This window comes from Myotis brandtii, unplaced genomic scaffold (assembly GCF_000412655.1).
Source record: "Myotis brandtii unplaced genomic scaffold, ASM41265v1 scaffold190, whole genome shotgun sequence".
Lineage (NCBI taxonomy): Eukaryota > Metazoa > Chordata > Mammalia > Chiroptera > Vespertilionidae > Myotis > Myotis brandtii.
The window spans coordinates 970,050-985,880 of NW_005357076.1; the positions used below are offsets into that span (position 1 = coordinate 970,050).

General features: G+C 52.9%; 1 protein-coding gene and 1 pseudogene across 1 annotated transcript in view; one reads left to right on the forward strand and one right to left on the reverse strand.

The window, feature by feature from the left end:
* DLG5 (discs, large homolog 5 (Drosophila)) overlaps positions 1-15,831 on the forward strand; it is a 79,046-nt gene that overhangs the window by 13,537 nt on the left and 49,678 nt on the right. The window contains exons 3-5 of the mRNA XM_005864634.2: positions 1,188-1,256; positions 13,563-13,725; positions 15,460-15,603. Of these exons, the coding sequence (XP_005864696.1) occupies positions 1,214-1,256; positions 13,563-13,725; positions 15,460-15,603 (350 nt within the window). The 5' untranslated portion in view covers positions 1,188-1,213. The remainder of the gene's footprint in view (positions 1-1,187; positions 1,257-13,562; positions 13,726-15,459; positions 15,604-15,831) is intronic.
* On the reverse strand, positions 5,001-5,530 carry LOC106725821 (annotated as a pseudogene).

Consider the following 15,831-nt stretch of genomic DNA (forward strand, 5'->3'; position numbering starts at 1 on the left):
TGGTCCTGGAGCCCTAGATATTAGTTCTTGGCCGCTTTCTGACACCAAGTCCTAAGGCTTGTTCAAATCCCATTCTGGGCTCACCCACCATGCCCAGTACACACCCCTCTTCATTATAGTTCTTTTGGTTCCAAGAACAAAACACCGCATTCCTCCCGTTATCTTGTTTTGAGTGACCCACCATCTCTGCGTGTTGTGCTTTTTTAAACTCCCAGTTTAGTCTCCGAGTCTGTTCACCCTCTTAACTTTGTGTTGCCCATAGTCTTGCTAAGCAAGGCACACCTTCTGTTGCCATGAATCAGTGGAGAGTGGAATCGCTGAGGTGGGGCAGGCGAAGGACCCCGTAAGCCGCCTGGCTGAACGCTTCATCTTACAGATCAGGACAGAGTTTCAGGAAACTGACGTGATTTGCTCAGCATCACCCAGCTCCTCGCACTCGGACACGAGCTGAGTTCAGAAGCTGGGTTTCCTGACCCGGAGGCTTTTTCTGATGCTAGGCGTGAATATCCTGTCTGAAAATATCGGAATTCAAACCAAACCATAGTGGTTGTGTGTCTGTAGCCAAGAGTTGTGTGTCTATAACATTGTGTTGACAAACAACAACAACAATGAAAGGTGCTACTCCCTGGCTTCGAGGACAGTGTAATTGCTCTGAACTTGATGAGTAACTTTTAATAAGGGGGTAGACACTGACTAAATTATTAAGGACTGAGCTTGAATACAGTTAGAACCTAAGAACAGAGTAGTCCGGCAAAAACCACAGGTAGTTCATCGACGGTCAATTTATGCTGTTACCCTCTGCATGGAAGCCAGAATTATAGTGATACTATCTGTGGGGGATCCTCACTGCATTTAACCGGGGCATGATGCTCCCTCGCTGAGCCTTTCCCCAGATGTCCCAGTAGGAAGCCAGCCGGCATTCCAAGTTCCACGCCACCCGCACATACATCAGCCTCCAGAGTTGAGGGTGCGGAAGGTGAGGCAGAGGTGAGGCAGAGGCACCAAAGACTCGTCCCTGCCGACTGCCCCTGCCCTGCCTGGCCCTTGGGATTCGGTTTCTGGTCCCTGGTGCAGGGCCGGTTCTCAGCCTGGTGATGGCTGAAGGTCAGTTGGTCCGGCAGTGCTCTGGGGTATAGACAGGAGGCCCTTTGGGGTTAGTAACAAATGCTCTCCCTTTCTGCCCCCAGGCTCCACCTACAGCGTCTTGTCCATCATGCCCTCCGACTCCGAGAGCAGCAGCTCCCTCAGCAGTGTGGGTGAGTACCGCCTTCCGGCCCCTCCTTCCTGCAGAGCCCGCGGGCCAGGGTCTGGGTGCGAGCCAGGGCAGCCCCGGGGCCAGGGGATGGGAAGCTGGCCTTCACCTTGGATATTACTCATGGGCTCATCTTCCGTTGATTCCATTTACATCTTCTCCTCAGCAGTATGTTGTCTTCGTGGAGAGGGCAGGAATCTGGCTCTGGCCGTCGAGGGGTGGTGGGTGCCGGGGAGGCACCTGTTTTGCTGTTTCTTCACTTGTCAGGGCACAGGACTTCGCGGTGAGCTCCCCCGTCCCCCACCAAGGCCACCTGTCCATGAGACTGGCCCCCTGGGGACTGTCCTTTAAGCAGGAACAGCCTGCCAGGGTTGTTACCATGGGGACAGGAGTGGCAGTCCATCCTGACATGGATGTTTCCAGAAGCCCATAGCATGAGGCCGGCTGTGCTTTCACTTGACTGAGAACGTCCTGGCAGGAAGATTGTCGTAGTCTCCCCGCTGTCCCACACCGCTATGCCTGCCCCTGTGCCACACGCCCTCTGTTTAATACCCTGGGGGCAGTTTCTGACATCCCGAGCTGGTCTGGGTGGATCGGGACCCCTTCAGTGGTGAGGTGACTCCTGGAGTTTTTGAGTTGAAAGGGCTCACACAGACCGTCTGGTCTGTGTATTTGGTTTTCCTTCCTACAGACGGATGGGGAGATTTCCACTCAGGGAGGGGAGCCTCACGCCAGAGATTCCAGAGCTGGGGGGGGGCGGGGGGGCAGGCCTTCCTGGCTGTGTGCTCTCTGGGCGACAGCTGAGACCTCCCCCAGGTGCCAGAAGTGGGTTTGGGATGTGGAGGTGACCACAGGCATGGTCCCCCTGCTTGTGCATCTTAGGGTCTATTGGGGGGGAGACAGTTACAGAAGTGTACAAAAAGTGAGGTCAGAGTGATGGGAAGGGAAGACAGGTATGGTGTAGGGCAGTGATGGCGAACCTATGACACGCGTGTCAGAGGTGACAAGCGAACTCATTTTTTTGGTTGATTTTTCTTTGTTAAATGGCATTTAAATATATGAAATAAATATAAAAAAATATAAGTCTTTGTTTTACTATGGTTGCAAATATCAAAAAATTTCTATATATGACACGGCACCAGAGTTAAGTTAGGGTTTTTCAAAATGCTGACACGCCGAGCTCAAAAGGTTCGCCATCACTGGTGTAGGGGGTACTGTATTCATTTGCTATGGCTACCATAGGAAGTACCACAAACGGTGTGGCTTGTACGACAGAGGGTTTTTCTCACAGTTCTGGAGGCTAGAGGTCTGAGACCAAGGTGTGGTGTTGGCAGGGCCGTGCCCCTCTGAAGAGTCCAGGGGAGGGTCTGTTCTAGGCCTCTCTTGGCTGCTGCAGCTGCTAGCAGTCTTCGATGCTCCTTGGTTTGTAAATGCATCACCCAGTCTGTCCAAGCCTTCATACTCACATCCAAATTTCTCCTCTTAAAAGGACACCAGTCATATTGGTTTAGGGGTCTCCTTACTCCCCCAGTGTGACCTCATTGTAACTTGATCATATGTAAAAACTGTGCTTCCAGATGAGGTCACATTCTCATTTACAAGGGATTAGGACTTGAGCATCTTTTTGGAAGACAAAATTCAGCCCCTCACAGGTTCCCTCATCCTGTGTAGGGTTCAGGGAAGACTCTTCTGGGACCATAATTCAGAGCTGCTGAGTCTCTATCACTTTGTCCTTCCTGCTTTGGGTCCAGGAGACACGTTGGTTGCATGATGGGATTGTCGGAATTTCGAATTTGGGGCTGGCTTTCAGGAAGCACATGGGGTGTGCAGTCGGGATGAGGAGAGCAGTGAGGTGCGGCTTTTGTAAAGCTGTGAACTGGTTGAGTCCTGAGTGTGTACCCCTTGCCTCTCTCATGCTTCACCCTTTTCCAGCTTCCTGTTCCTTGGGAACGAGGTACAGTGATCTAACTTATTCAACTTCACATCCACACTTCAAGGCTGAACCCAGCACCCTTTCTGGGAGCATTTGCATGTTAAAAGGGGGCTCCAGAGAGAGATCTTGCTTAAACCACAGCGAGCTAGAGCAGGAGGTGTTTTTCCAGACCTCCGCATGCCTGGAAGGAGCCTTGTCAGTAGCCCGCCATTTAGCTCTGCACACACTGGTGGTCCTTGGGAGGAGGGGTCAGCAGTGTCCCCGGATCTTGTTAGCAGGCCGACAGGGAGCGTGCTGTGTCCAGATCTTGAATGCCGCAAGACCGGGTTGCATCCCTCAGGTCCAGCCCTCTTCAGTTCACCAGAACAGGGTTTGCTTCTCTCGCTCTTCTGCATGCAGGTGACGCGCCCTTGGGGTGGCTAGCTCCATGTCCTCATGGCTGCAGCAACAGGGATTACTGACTCACACCGCCTTAAACAATAAAGACATGCATGACCTTGAACAGTAAGAAGTGAGCATCCATGGTGTGGTGTCCTCCGCTCCCCCCGCCTCAGGCTGATGGGGACAGTGTCACGGACCCTGATGTCCATATGGGAGCCACAGGCCATAGGTGGCTTTTAAATTCAAAATAATTAAAAATGAAATAAAATTTCTAGTTTCAGGGGTCACACTAACCACATTTCAGGTGCTGATGACCACCTGTGGCTAGTGGCTACTGTACTGGGTAGAGCAGGTAAAAGAATATCTCTGTCGCATGAACTGTCCTCTCAGAGGACAAGAGGGTTGTCTCGTTATGAGCAGAGAAGCCTTCCCCAGAACTCCCTCAGCACAGTCTCCTCTCCCTGAACCGCTTGTCCACGTCCGAACTGGTGCTCACCCAGTGTGGCCCCTGGACCAGCAGCCCTCGGGCACGTGTTAGAAATGCAGGTTCCAGGCTCCACCTCCTGCCTGCTGTATCAGAAGCTCTGAGCGTGGGCCCCGCATGTAGGCGCCCTCCTGGTCTGGGTTGGGTGGGCCTAACCTAAGCCCTGGCAAGAGAACCGGAATGTGGGGGCTGGCGTGGACCAGCCCTGGGTGTGGAGTGAATGGTGGGGTCAGCCGCGGGACCACTGCGGCGCCTCCTGGAGAGTCCGTCCTGGCTCAGCCTTCACCCAGTGCCGCAGCCCTTCCTTTCCCGGGGGCACTGGCCAGTCAGGTGGAGACTGGCTGTTTCTGTTCGAACCTAAGGAAAGGCAAGAGAAAGGTCTTAGAATAAAAATGTCACCTCTGCTCTTCCATGTATGTCTCCCTAACAAAGGACATTTGGGAAGAGAATGGCAAGTTGTATTCAGCACAAGAGAAACTGGTAGATCAGTGGCTCCCAAACTTATTTGGCCTACCGCCCCCTTTCCAGAAAAAATGTTACTCAGCCCCTGGAAATTAATTTTTTTAAAATTTTAATAGCAGTTACTCATCGCCCCCAAATGCACCTGTGGCCATCACCGCCCCCCTGGATCGCTGCAGCGCCCACCGGGGGGCGGTAGCGCCCACTTTGGGAATCACTGTGGTAGATGAAACCTTGAGTATATGACATTTTCTTAACGTTGGGTCCCCTGGTCGGCGTTAGATCCTTAGGCGGTCTGTCCCGTTTCGGCTCTCCAGCTTGATCCTGCTGATACCTCACCCTGCCTTTGCCAGCTAATGGTCTTAGAGGCTGCAGTGTCTTTCTGTTGAGGTCTCCTCATTTATAATTTCCTTTCTCTTCTACTTTCAGGCTCCCTTCCTTCCTTCCTTCCTTCCTTCCTTCCTTCCTTCCTTCCTTCCTTCCTTCCTTCCTTTTTTTTTTACAGTGTAAAATTTTTATATTTAAAATTAGGCAGCTGGACTCATTTTAGATGATCCCAGTTTTGTTGGCAACACCCAAAGCATCATTGTCAGGAGCCAGTAGAACATATGCCTTCTTCTCTCCATCAGGCCTCATGGGGTGTTGACCTTGGCCACCTCAGTGTCATAGAGCTTCCTCACAGCCTGTCTGATCTGGTGCTTGTTGGCCTTGACATCCACAAGGAACACAGTGTATTGCCGTCTTCTGTCTTCTCCATGGCTGACTCGGTGGTCAGGGGGGATTTGATGGTGGCACAGTGGGCAGGCTTGTTTCTCCTGGGTGTGCTCTTCCGAGGATATTTGGGCTGCCTTCGGAGCCTCAGTGTCTTTGGCCGTCAGAAGGTGGGTGACGTGCGGATCTTCTTTGTGTGGCTGTGGGTGCCTTTCAGCACTGCTTTCTTTGCCTTCAAAGCCTTTGGTTTGGCTTCGGCTTTGGGAGAGATAGGGGCTTCCTCCTTAGCTTTTGGCACCTTCTTCACCATCTTTTGTAAAAAGCTCCAGGCAGTTTTCATCAGCTGAGTGTGGTGGCTTCTTGGAGGCCCTCCCCCATCCCCTGCAGCCCTTTGCTAAGGAACCTGCCCCTGGGGAGGCCCCAGGGATCTGCCGGGGATAGCATACTCCACATGTTTCCCTCCCCCTACATCCGCACCTGACTTCCCTGGTGTCTTTTATTTCTCATCTTGAGTAACTGGGGCAGTTTTAAGTAGAGGCATTCTTGGGTAGCATTTATAAAATGAGACTTAAATGTCATACAAATTGAAGTAACGAGAGGGATTTCTCATTGAACAGAGAGTTCTCTGGCCTGTTGGCAGGGCTGGGAGCCTGAGAGCGTCCTTCATGTTCCAGCGACGATTTTTTGAAAGTGCAGCTTCTGGTTGACAGGGAAGGTGGAGGCAGGGCTGCTCCCCGACTCCGTGCACCCTCTGACCCTTCCTTCTCTGGTCCTTTGGGACCAGGGGCCTGTTTTTCTTTCAGTTCAACAGGGGAATAGGAGCATCTCTCCTCTTGGAGCGTGCGTTCAGTCTCGTAGGGATCCCACTGGGGCCTGACCCCTGACCTTAGAGTCCAGCCAGTGTCTCAGTCCATCCAGGCTGCTCTAACAGAATGGATGGCCCAAAGACAAGCATGTATTTCTCCCAGTTCTGGAGCCAGGGAGGTCCAAGATCAAGGTGCTAAGGCCGCTGCAGCGTCTGGTGGGGCTCATTTCCTGGCTCAGTGGTGGCACCTTCCCGCTGGAACCTACCTGGCAGGGTTGGGAGAGAGCTCTCTCTGGGGGTGGGGTTCCTTTATGACACATTAATCCCATTCATGAGCGCTCCAAACTCATTACCTAATCACCCCAAAAGGCCCCACCTCCTAATATCACGCCTTCGGGGTTAGGATTTCAACATAGGAATTGGGGGGGACGGACACAAACATTCAGACCTTGGCAGCAGAGATAAGCTACTGGTTGTTCTGCCGTGTGAAACAGAAAGGAACAGCCCGGGAGGGAGCAGCTGTTTCTGATGAGTGCTGCAGAGTGAGTTCCAGGGAGGGCCCTTCAGGTGGGCCTCCAAGGCCGGCTCTGTGTGTCTAGGCTTGCGTTTCTGCCAAGCAGAACCAGAGTGGGCAGAGCCCTGTCTCCACCACAGGACTGCGAGCAAGTAGCTTATCTGGGAGGAGAACTGGGAGCTGGGCAAGGCTACAGCTGCTGCCTGGCGTCTAACCTCCTCTCCCTGAGTCCTGGGAGGAGCTGAGCTGTGGGCTGCAGGACCGAGGAGGCCGTGCCCCTGGTTCCATATTTAGGGAAGTGGTCCTCCCTGCATTTCATCAAAGGGTGATGCCTTTAAGTGTAGTGGCTAGTGGACAGCCGGTAAAACAAGGAAGGAAAAGCCCTACCTGGTTTGGTTCAATGGATAGAGCGTCAGCCTGCGGACTGAAGGGTTCCAGGTGCGATTCCAGTCAAGGGCACATGCCTGGGTTGCGGGCTCGATCCCCAGTAGGGGGTGCACAGGAGGCAGCTGATCAATGATTCTCTCTCATCATTGATGTTTCTATCTCTCTCTTCCTCTCCCTTCCTCTCTCTGAAGTCAATTAAAAACAAAACAAAAAAAACAACAAGGAAGGAAAAGCTACCCTGGGCCCCAAATGCAGCTTTGTCAGGCATCAGAATCACCTGGAGGTTAAAAACAAACAAACACAAAACAAATGCCCAATAAGGAAGGAAAAGCTACGCTGGGCCACAAATGCAGCTTTGTCAGGCATCAGAATCACCTGGAGGGGATCACCCCAGGGTTTCTGATTCAGTAGGTCTGGGTGGGGCCTGAAATGTGCATTTCTAACAAGTTCTCTCCTAATGCTAAGATGCTTCCAGAAGCACTGGCTCCGGGTGTGGGGCTGTTTCCCCCATGGCCCTGGCTCTCCTGGCTGGAGCGGAGGTTGGCTTGGGTTTGCTCTCTGCTGCCTGTGATGACCTCGTCCTGCTGCTCCTTTGCTTCTCCCCTGACAGCCAGGGCCTGGAGGTGGCCAGAACGTTTACCTGGGCATCCTCATTCCACCTGACCACATTTGAACAGTACCAACTTCCTCCTTGGCTCTGGCACCGTGCCACAGGGCTCTGAGGCAGAGCTGCCACCTGTCCAGCTGTAGATAAGACTGAGGGGCAGCCTTTGGGGCCGGCTGGAGTGTGGTGATGAGGGAGCCAAGGACAAAGGGACTATGGCCAGGAAGCCCACCCAGTGGCCAGGCTGCTCACTGAGCCTCGTGGTCTATGGGGGTGGCCACATCAGCTGGGGCGACGAGGAGGAGGAGCCAGGACTCCTGTGGTGGAGACAGGGCTCTGCCCACTCTGGTTCTGCTGCTCCCCTTACGCCAGGGCCCAGTGAGTGATGGCTCCTTGTCCAGAGTCCAGGGCCTGTGCCAGGTCTCCTGGAATCTCCCTCCTCCCCTTTGGAGGCCGTTTCAGTGCGATCACATCTCTTACCCCCTGAATCCCACCTGAGACACCAAAAAGGAAAAGAAAATCTGCCTTCTCAAGTGGGTTCCAGACATGGAAAGAGGAAGGGGTGAAGCTGGGGAGAATGGACAGTTTAGCATTTGAATCCGAAAGAACAACTGTCCGGGATAGGAGAGAGAAGTGGCATTTGGCATTTTTTTGACAACTCACTTTTTAAAAACATTTATCTTTATTGTAGAAAATATTACAGGTGTCCCCCTCCCCCATTAACTCTCTCTTCCCAATCCAGCCCCCTCCCCAGGCCTTCCCCCACTATTGTCTGTCCATGGCCTATGCACGTATGCATATAAGTTCATTGGTTAATCTCTTCCCGCTGCCCCCTTCCCTCTGGAATACGTTGGACAACTCACTCTTATTTTGTTTGTTCTTTAAGATGTTTATCAGACCTGCAGTGACTGGAGAAGGGCTCACAGTCCCCATCGCTGCCCCAGCCACTCCACTCCTCAGATGTGGCTTCAGTTTAGGGCCCCACAGATGTAGTTGTTTTTTTAACTTATTTTTTTTGTTAAGGTATAAATTACATACAGTAACATTTATCCTTTTTAGCATACAATTCAATGAGTTGTGACAAACTCATGACCATTTAACCATGGTCTCAATGAAGATACAGAACAATTCCTTCACCCGAAACATTTCCTTCTGTGGCTTTGTAGTTTGCCTTCCACCTTCCACCTTCCACCCCCCGCACCTGGCAGCCACTGACCTCTTCCTGCTGCTAGAGTTTTACCTTGTCCTGAGTGTCATGAATGTAATCCTGTAGTACAAGCATGTCACACCTGCCGGCCGCGAGTTTGACACGCTTGCTGTAGTGTGTAGCCTCCTGAGTCTGGCTTCTCTCCCGTAGCACGCATGGCATTTGTGGTCCCCCCATGCTGCTGCATATATTGGTAGTTTGATCAGTTGTCCATCCTTTTACTGCTGAGTAGTATTCCATTGTAGAAACGTTAATGCTGTTGTTTATCCATTCACCAGCTTCTACAAACAGTTGTGTGCTGGTTTTGCGTGAACATAAATTTTCATTTCTCCTGTGTAAATAGTTGTGGGGGGGGGGTCATGAGTAGTGTGATAAACGTGTATTTAACTTTATAAAAGACTATCAAAGTGTTTTCTAAAGTAGCTGTATCATTGCATATTCCTACCAGCAGTGTTTGAGAATTCCAGTTTCTCTGCATCCTTGCCAGCATTTGGTGTTGCCGCTTTTTAAAAAAATAATTTTTAAAAAATATTTTTATTGATTTCATGGAGGAAGGGGGCTGTATCATTGCGTATTCTTACCAGCAGTGTTTGAGAATTCCAGTTTCTCTGATCCTTGCCAGCATTTGGTGTTGCTACTTTCTAAAAAAATAATTTTAAAAAATATTTTTATTGATTTCATGGAGGAAGGGGGACAGAGAGAGAGAGAGATGGAAGAATCAAGGATGAGAGAGAATCATTGATCAGCTGTCTCCTGCACACCCTCTCTGGGAATCAAGCCCGCAACCCGGGCATGTGCCCTTGACCGGAATCGAACCCAGGACCTTTCAGAGTCCTCAGGCCGACGCTCTATCCATTGAGCTAGGGCTGGTGTTGCTGCTTTTTGCTGTCAGCTGTTCTGGTAGTGACACAGGGACTCGATAGCTGTCTTCAGTACTTGCAGGTCTGTTGTGTAGAAAAGGAATTGTAGTTGTACCTTGTGGGCCTTTGGGCAGAGCGAGGGTCAGTGGGGGAAATAGAGGGACAGCTTTGAACTCACGCAGAGAATCACTCTGTGGGGAAGGATTGGAGTGTGCTGCCTCACTATGGAGGGTTCAGACAGTCTTGAGGGCCATTGGGGGGATTCTGCTAATGATTTGGATGGGAGGACAGCATCATCTTCAAAATTCCTTTCAACCCTGTGGGCTTTGTGTGAAGGAAGGAGTGTGCTGCCTCACTATGGAGGGTTCAGACAGTCTTGATGGCCATTGGGGGGATTCTGCTAACGATTTGGATGGGAGGGAGGACAGCATCATCTTCAAAATTCCTTTCAACCCTGAGATGCAAGTAAAAGGGGAATCTGTATTTTTAGTGACTGGGATGGAGTGGGTTTTCTGCAGTACTTGCTGTTATTTTGGAACTTCCTGGCTTAGCACATCTGGGGACTCTTCCTGAGGGCCCTGGGCCTCCTCTGTCCTCCGCCTTCCTTACTGCGAAGGACGGGGGCTCCCAGGCCGCATCCCCCCCCCCCCCCCCCCCCCCCCCCCCCCCCCGGCTGTCTGATGGCTTCTCAGGCCTGGGCGGCCTCACTTTTGTGTGTGTCTTGTGTGCTCCAGCCTTGGGGCAGGAGAAGGGGCACAGGAGGCGCCCCTGTCAGGAGGCCGTGCAGCGCAGGGGGAGGCCCTGGCTCGAGTTAGGGGTCCGCTGCTTTCCTAGCTGCACCGTCTTTCTGGACGTCATTTTCTGCAGGGGGAGGCCCTGGCTCTGGAGTTAGAGCTGAGTTTTGCACGGGGTCCGCCGCTTTCCTAGCTGCACCGTCTTTCTGGACGTCATTTTCTCACGGGGCGGTAACAGCACATGCCTGGGAGGGTGCGTGGGGACGAAGGAAGTCAGGATGGAGGGTTTTGCACAGAACCCAGCGCCAGGCTGTGGTGGGCAAACGTCAGTGCTTACTTCATCGTCTGTGTGATCCGCTGCCCAGACCCTCACCCTGCTGGAGAGATCCAAAGGCTATGGCTGTGCATGGTGACAGCGCTGATGGTCCCGCTTTCTCCTGCTGCTTCTCTCCAGCTTCTGCGGAAGCCAAGGGGCGCACCTTCTGTCGCTTCTTGTGTGACATGGGGTGAAAATCCTTTTTCTCCCTGGAGGCAGGTCTCTGCACGTGGTGGTTTTCAGTTCCCGAACTCGAGATATGATGCTTCTGGGATATTTCGTGCACTTGGGCGTAGCACCGAGCGGCCGTTCTCAAAGCCTGGCCAGCGTCCCCGAGGTCTCCTCAGGGGCCAGTGAGGTCAAAACCGTTTCACAACGACACTTAGGTGTCACTTGCTTTTCCACTGTCACACACACTCCGCTGTGGGTGGGGTTTTCTGAAGTCCGTCCTGGTGTGCCATCCTGCACGGACGCGCGGACGCGAGGCTAGTCAGGCACCGAACGCATAAAGATGCCCAGCAGTGCTGCTCTTCTCACTGCATGTTTTGTTTTGTAATTGAAAGGGTAGTTAATTTTTAATTTAAAAAATCTTACGTAGATATGTAGTAGGTGTTTGCTTATTTTAAAACTAGATTTTAAGATTTCCGTGGTTTTAATTTCTAATCTGGTGGATAGTGTTAGGTAGATGTAGCCCATAGAAGCAGAAGCTCTTTGCAGTCCTTAGTCATTTTTAAGAGTAGAGAGAGGTCCTGACATCCAAAAGTTGGGGAACTTTCAGGTTAAGGCCTTGGCTCTGGGGTCAGGTCCGTAGAGGGAGGCTCAGTGCTGTCGTCTGCTGGCTCGGCGACATGGGCATGTTGCTTAGCCGTGACCAGGTTGGGTGTCCTGATCTGTAAGGTGGGAGTGACAGCAGTATTTTCCTTACGGGGATTGGCTGGGATGATGTATGGAAAGCATTTCAGAAATTGCCGGGCACGAAGTAAGTGCTACTCATGGTTGCCACTGGGGAGGCAGGGAGGCGTGGTGGCAGAGTGTGCGTGCCGAATCTATTTGAATTGGTGAACTAACCTTGCTGGTCCTCGGTTTTCTCACCTGTAAAATGGGGTGACAATATTAGTACGCACCTCGGGTTGTTGGGGAGCTGGAGTTCATGTCTGGGACATTTGTGTTGTCTGCGCTGTGTTAACTCCCCCCTTTCCGGGTGCGCTCTGAGCCTCTGCATCCCACTCGCTTAGGTCGGTCAGTCTCCCACAGGTGGTTTTCCCGGAGTTCAGAGGGTGACTCATAGGCATCTCCCGGAGGGGCTCCAACACATGTCCAGAGGAAGCCCCACTCGGGAGGCCCTCGTAAGTTATGCAAATCAGAGGACAGTGAAGACCTGGCCCTGGGCTCTCCTCATAAAAGTGACTTCATTTGCCAGAGAGCAAGGAGTTATGCAGCCCACACACAGCTGCAACGAGCCTTTTCCCGAAACTCCGGGGCAGAGGTGAGGGTGCAGGGCGTTCGGGGGAAGGTGAGGGAAGCGTCTGGAGCAGAACCATGTGGGGAGGAGGAGGGGAAGGGCTGGTCTGGGCTCCACTTTAGAGAACATTCTGACCCCAGAGTTCTGGCCTGGAGCACAGGAGTCCTGGGGGGCAGGGTGTGGTGGTTTTAAAATAACATGCACTTCGGGGGGTACTAGATTTAGGTGGTTGGGGTCCCAGTGTTGGGAACCTGAGCTGAGCGTGAGGCTCCTACCTCAGACCAGGGTATGGCTTGTCACCACAGTGTGGAGCTCCCCACCCCCCCCTGGCACTCCTGGGAAATGCAGGCCACACCCGGGTGCCCCTCTTTTGTCTTGGTGGGGGCACTTGGTTTTTGTGAGCAGCCAGCCAACAAGGGTCATGGGGGTGTGGGGGGTCAGGATGGCAGAGTCAGAGACATGCATGTGCCCTTCGCACATTCTAGGGCTCCTGAGTGAGTCAGCCTCCTGGGTCCCGTCCATGAAATGGGAAGGCTGCTCTGAGTTCCTGACCCTGAGTTCCTGGCTCCCTGAGGGTCGAGGGCGTCCCAGGTGAACATATGGACAGAGTTAAATATAAAGCAGCATGGACTCATCTCCTTCCCGGACATTTGAGTGAGGGCTGTCCTGTTAGAAAAGGATTTGGGTCTTGTCAGAGGTGCTGGCAGTGGCCACTGCTCCTAGTAATAGCAGGAGGCATGGGGTTCCCTTCAGGATGCTTTCGTCCTGGCACAGGTGCTGGGGGCCCGATGTGGGCTCCACAACTTACCTGCATCATGTCCCACTTAACCGTGGGCAGCTCTCCCTGACAGCCCCTCCAAGCCCGCACACCTGGGCTGTTCGGGCAGATCCTTCAGGCAGTTGGATGGCTCGGAAAAGGGAGCTGTACGAAGTGTCCCGCTCTGGTCAGGGGAGGGTGGGGACCAGCCCTTGGGCCCAGCTTTGGAGCCAGTCACCTTGGTCCTCAGAGCTTCACTGGGTTCCAACTGGACCTTCCTCCTCAGGTCATGGCTTCTGCTCTGCTCGGGGCTCAGATGAGCCTCTCCATGCCCAGGGGTGGGTGACAGTTATCGTTTCCAGACTAGGCGAGGATGCGAGGATGCGAGGATTAGGGCCGAAACGGTTGATCCTGGAGGTGTCATGGCGGATTGGGAAGGGTGGAGGTTCTCGGGGTGCTCAGCCAGGGCCAGGAGAGCAGGCGGGTGAGTGCTGGGAGGCTTGGGGACCGTCTGGGCCTAGTCTTTGTCTCATCTCTTACTCTCTGACGTGTGTTGTCATCTCTGAAGGGCGATGCTCACAGGATACACTGGCAGGGCCGTTGGGCATGAGTAATGCAGCCAAAAGTCAGAACAGAGCCTGGCACCTGGTGACTTTCCCTAAATGCCAGTTCTCTCTATTATTTCCCTCCTGCCAGGAACCACCGGGAAGGCACCGTCCCCACCGCCCCTCCTCACCGACCGCCAAGTGAATGAGAAGGTGGAGAACCTCTCCATTCAGCTGCGGCTGATGACCCGGGAGAGGAACGAACTGCGGAAGCGCCTGGCCTTCGCCACTCACGGGACGACCTTTGACAAGAGGTAGAGAGCAGCCAGCTCCCCTGCCCAACACTCACCAACCTGGTACCATCACCATCCCCTCCCCACCAGGGGGTTCTCAGCTCCAGGGGGGAGGGGCACAGGCTTGTTCTGCTTCTTCCAAGTGGAAATTGAAGCCCATGGCCTGAATCGCACAACTCAAGGATTGAAAGATGTGGGTGTGTCTATCATACATTTGGCCCCTGACCATGGTGTCTTGTGTGTGTGTCCGTGTGTCCATGTGTCCATGTGTCCATGTGCCACTGTCTCCCAGAAGACCCCAGTCTACCTCCTATTGGATGGACCTTTTTGTGGCCTGGAAACACATTCATTGTACCCTGACATGTATATGTATTAGGAAGAATATATCCCACATGGCTTCTTTGTTTTGAAGAAAATCTTTCATTGCTCCTGTTGCCAGGAAAGGGCAGTCCAAGGGTTGGGGCAGAGGGAGAGGCCTTACCCACCTGCATGATCCAGGGGGGCTTCATGGAGGAGGAGGAGGGATGCAGACTGGTTTATCCTTCCAGGAGATGCTGGAGGGGTCCTCGGTGTTTTAGCTTCTTCCCTTTAAGAGCATCAGAGTGTGTGCCTTGTTCCGAGGAAGATTCCTCTTGGGGGAATGTCGGGCTACAAGCCGGCTCCTTGAGGTTGCGCTGATGAGGACATGCCCCAATCAGATGGCACAAAGGCAGGGCAGTGAGGACACGGTGCGCCACCATGCATGTTGTCCACGGCTACTTTCATGCTACCGAGGCAGAGTGTGTGGTTCCACAGCAGCCGTGTGGCTAGCAAAGTCTAGAGTGTGGTCCTTTACAGAAAAGGGTTGCTGATGTCTGCTCTAGAGCAGGGGTTCTCCAACTCGAGTAAGCACTGCAGTCCCGGAGGCCTTACTGTTGAAGCACAGATTGCTAGTTAGCCTGCCCTCCCTAATGTCTGATCCAGGAGGTCTGAGGCTGGCCTGACAAGTTGCATTTCTAACAAGTTCCCAGGTTATCAATGCTGCAGGACCAGGAACCTCACTTTGAGAACCACTGCACCCTGCCAGTTTTCTCAGCTTTGGCTGCACGTTGGAATCCATTGGAAAGTTTAAAAAAAAAAATTCTGATGTCTGATTCCCATCTCAGGGTGCTGATATAGTTGGCCTGGGATTTTAATGTATACCCAAGATTGAGAATCACTGGTCTAAAGAGAGAAGAAACCTCATCATAGGTTTCTGGTGGACCCACTGTGTGCATAGGCCTGTGCACACAGAAGCTCCTAGATCAGTGGTTCTCAACCTTCTGGCCCTTTAAATACAGTTCCTCATGTTGTGACCCAACCATAAAATTATTTTCGTTTCTACTTCATAACTGTAATGTTGCTGCTGTTATGGATCGTACTGTAAATATCTGATATGCAAGATGGTCTTAGGCGACCCCTGTGAAAGGGTCGTTCGACTGCCAAAGGGGTCGTGACCCACAGGTTGAGAACCACTGTCCTAGATGGTCCATTCTCAGCTCTTCAGGCCCATGCAGGGCGCTCAGGTAGCTGAGGGCCCCTCCATCCTGGGGATTCTCATTCTGTTGGCCTGTGTGCAGCCGGGGCATCTGAGCTTGGCACGCATCCTGGTGGTTGTGGTGCGTAGGAGACTTGGCATTTGGGAACCACTGTGCTAGGGTGACCTAGGACACGGCTTCCGGGGGAAGAGACATTCCTTGTCAGTGTGTTCACGGTGCCGTTTGCTGTCTGGTCCAGGCCCTACCACAGGCTGAACCCTGACTACGAGAGGCTGAAGATCCAGTGTGTGCGGGCCATGTCGGACCTGCAGAGTCTGCAGAACCAGCACACCAATGCCTTGAAGAGGTGTGAGGAGGTGGCCAAGGAGACCGACTTCTACCAGTGAGTGGGGCCTGCCTGGCAAGGGCTCTGGCATCCACGAATGGCTGCCTCTTACCCTTCCTCATTTCTGGACTTGGAGCCAGGCCTCCTGGTTCTAGTCCTGCCTCTTCCATGAGGCCAGCAGTGTGCCTTCAGCAAGTGGGTTTGTGCCTCAGTTTCCCCAAGCACAGAGTGAGGCTTTTAACCTTTCATACCATCTGTTGCAGCCTCAGAAGCAGGGTAGGTCGG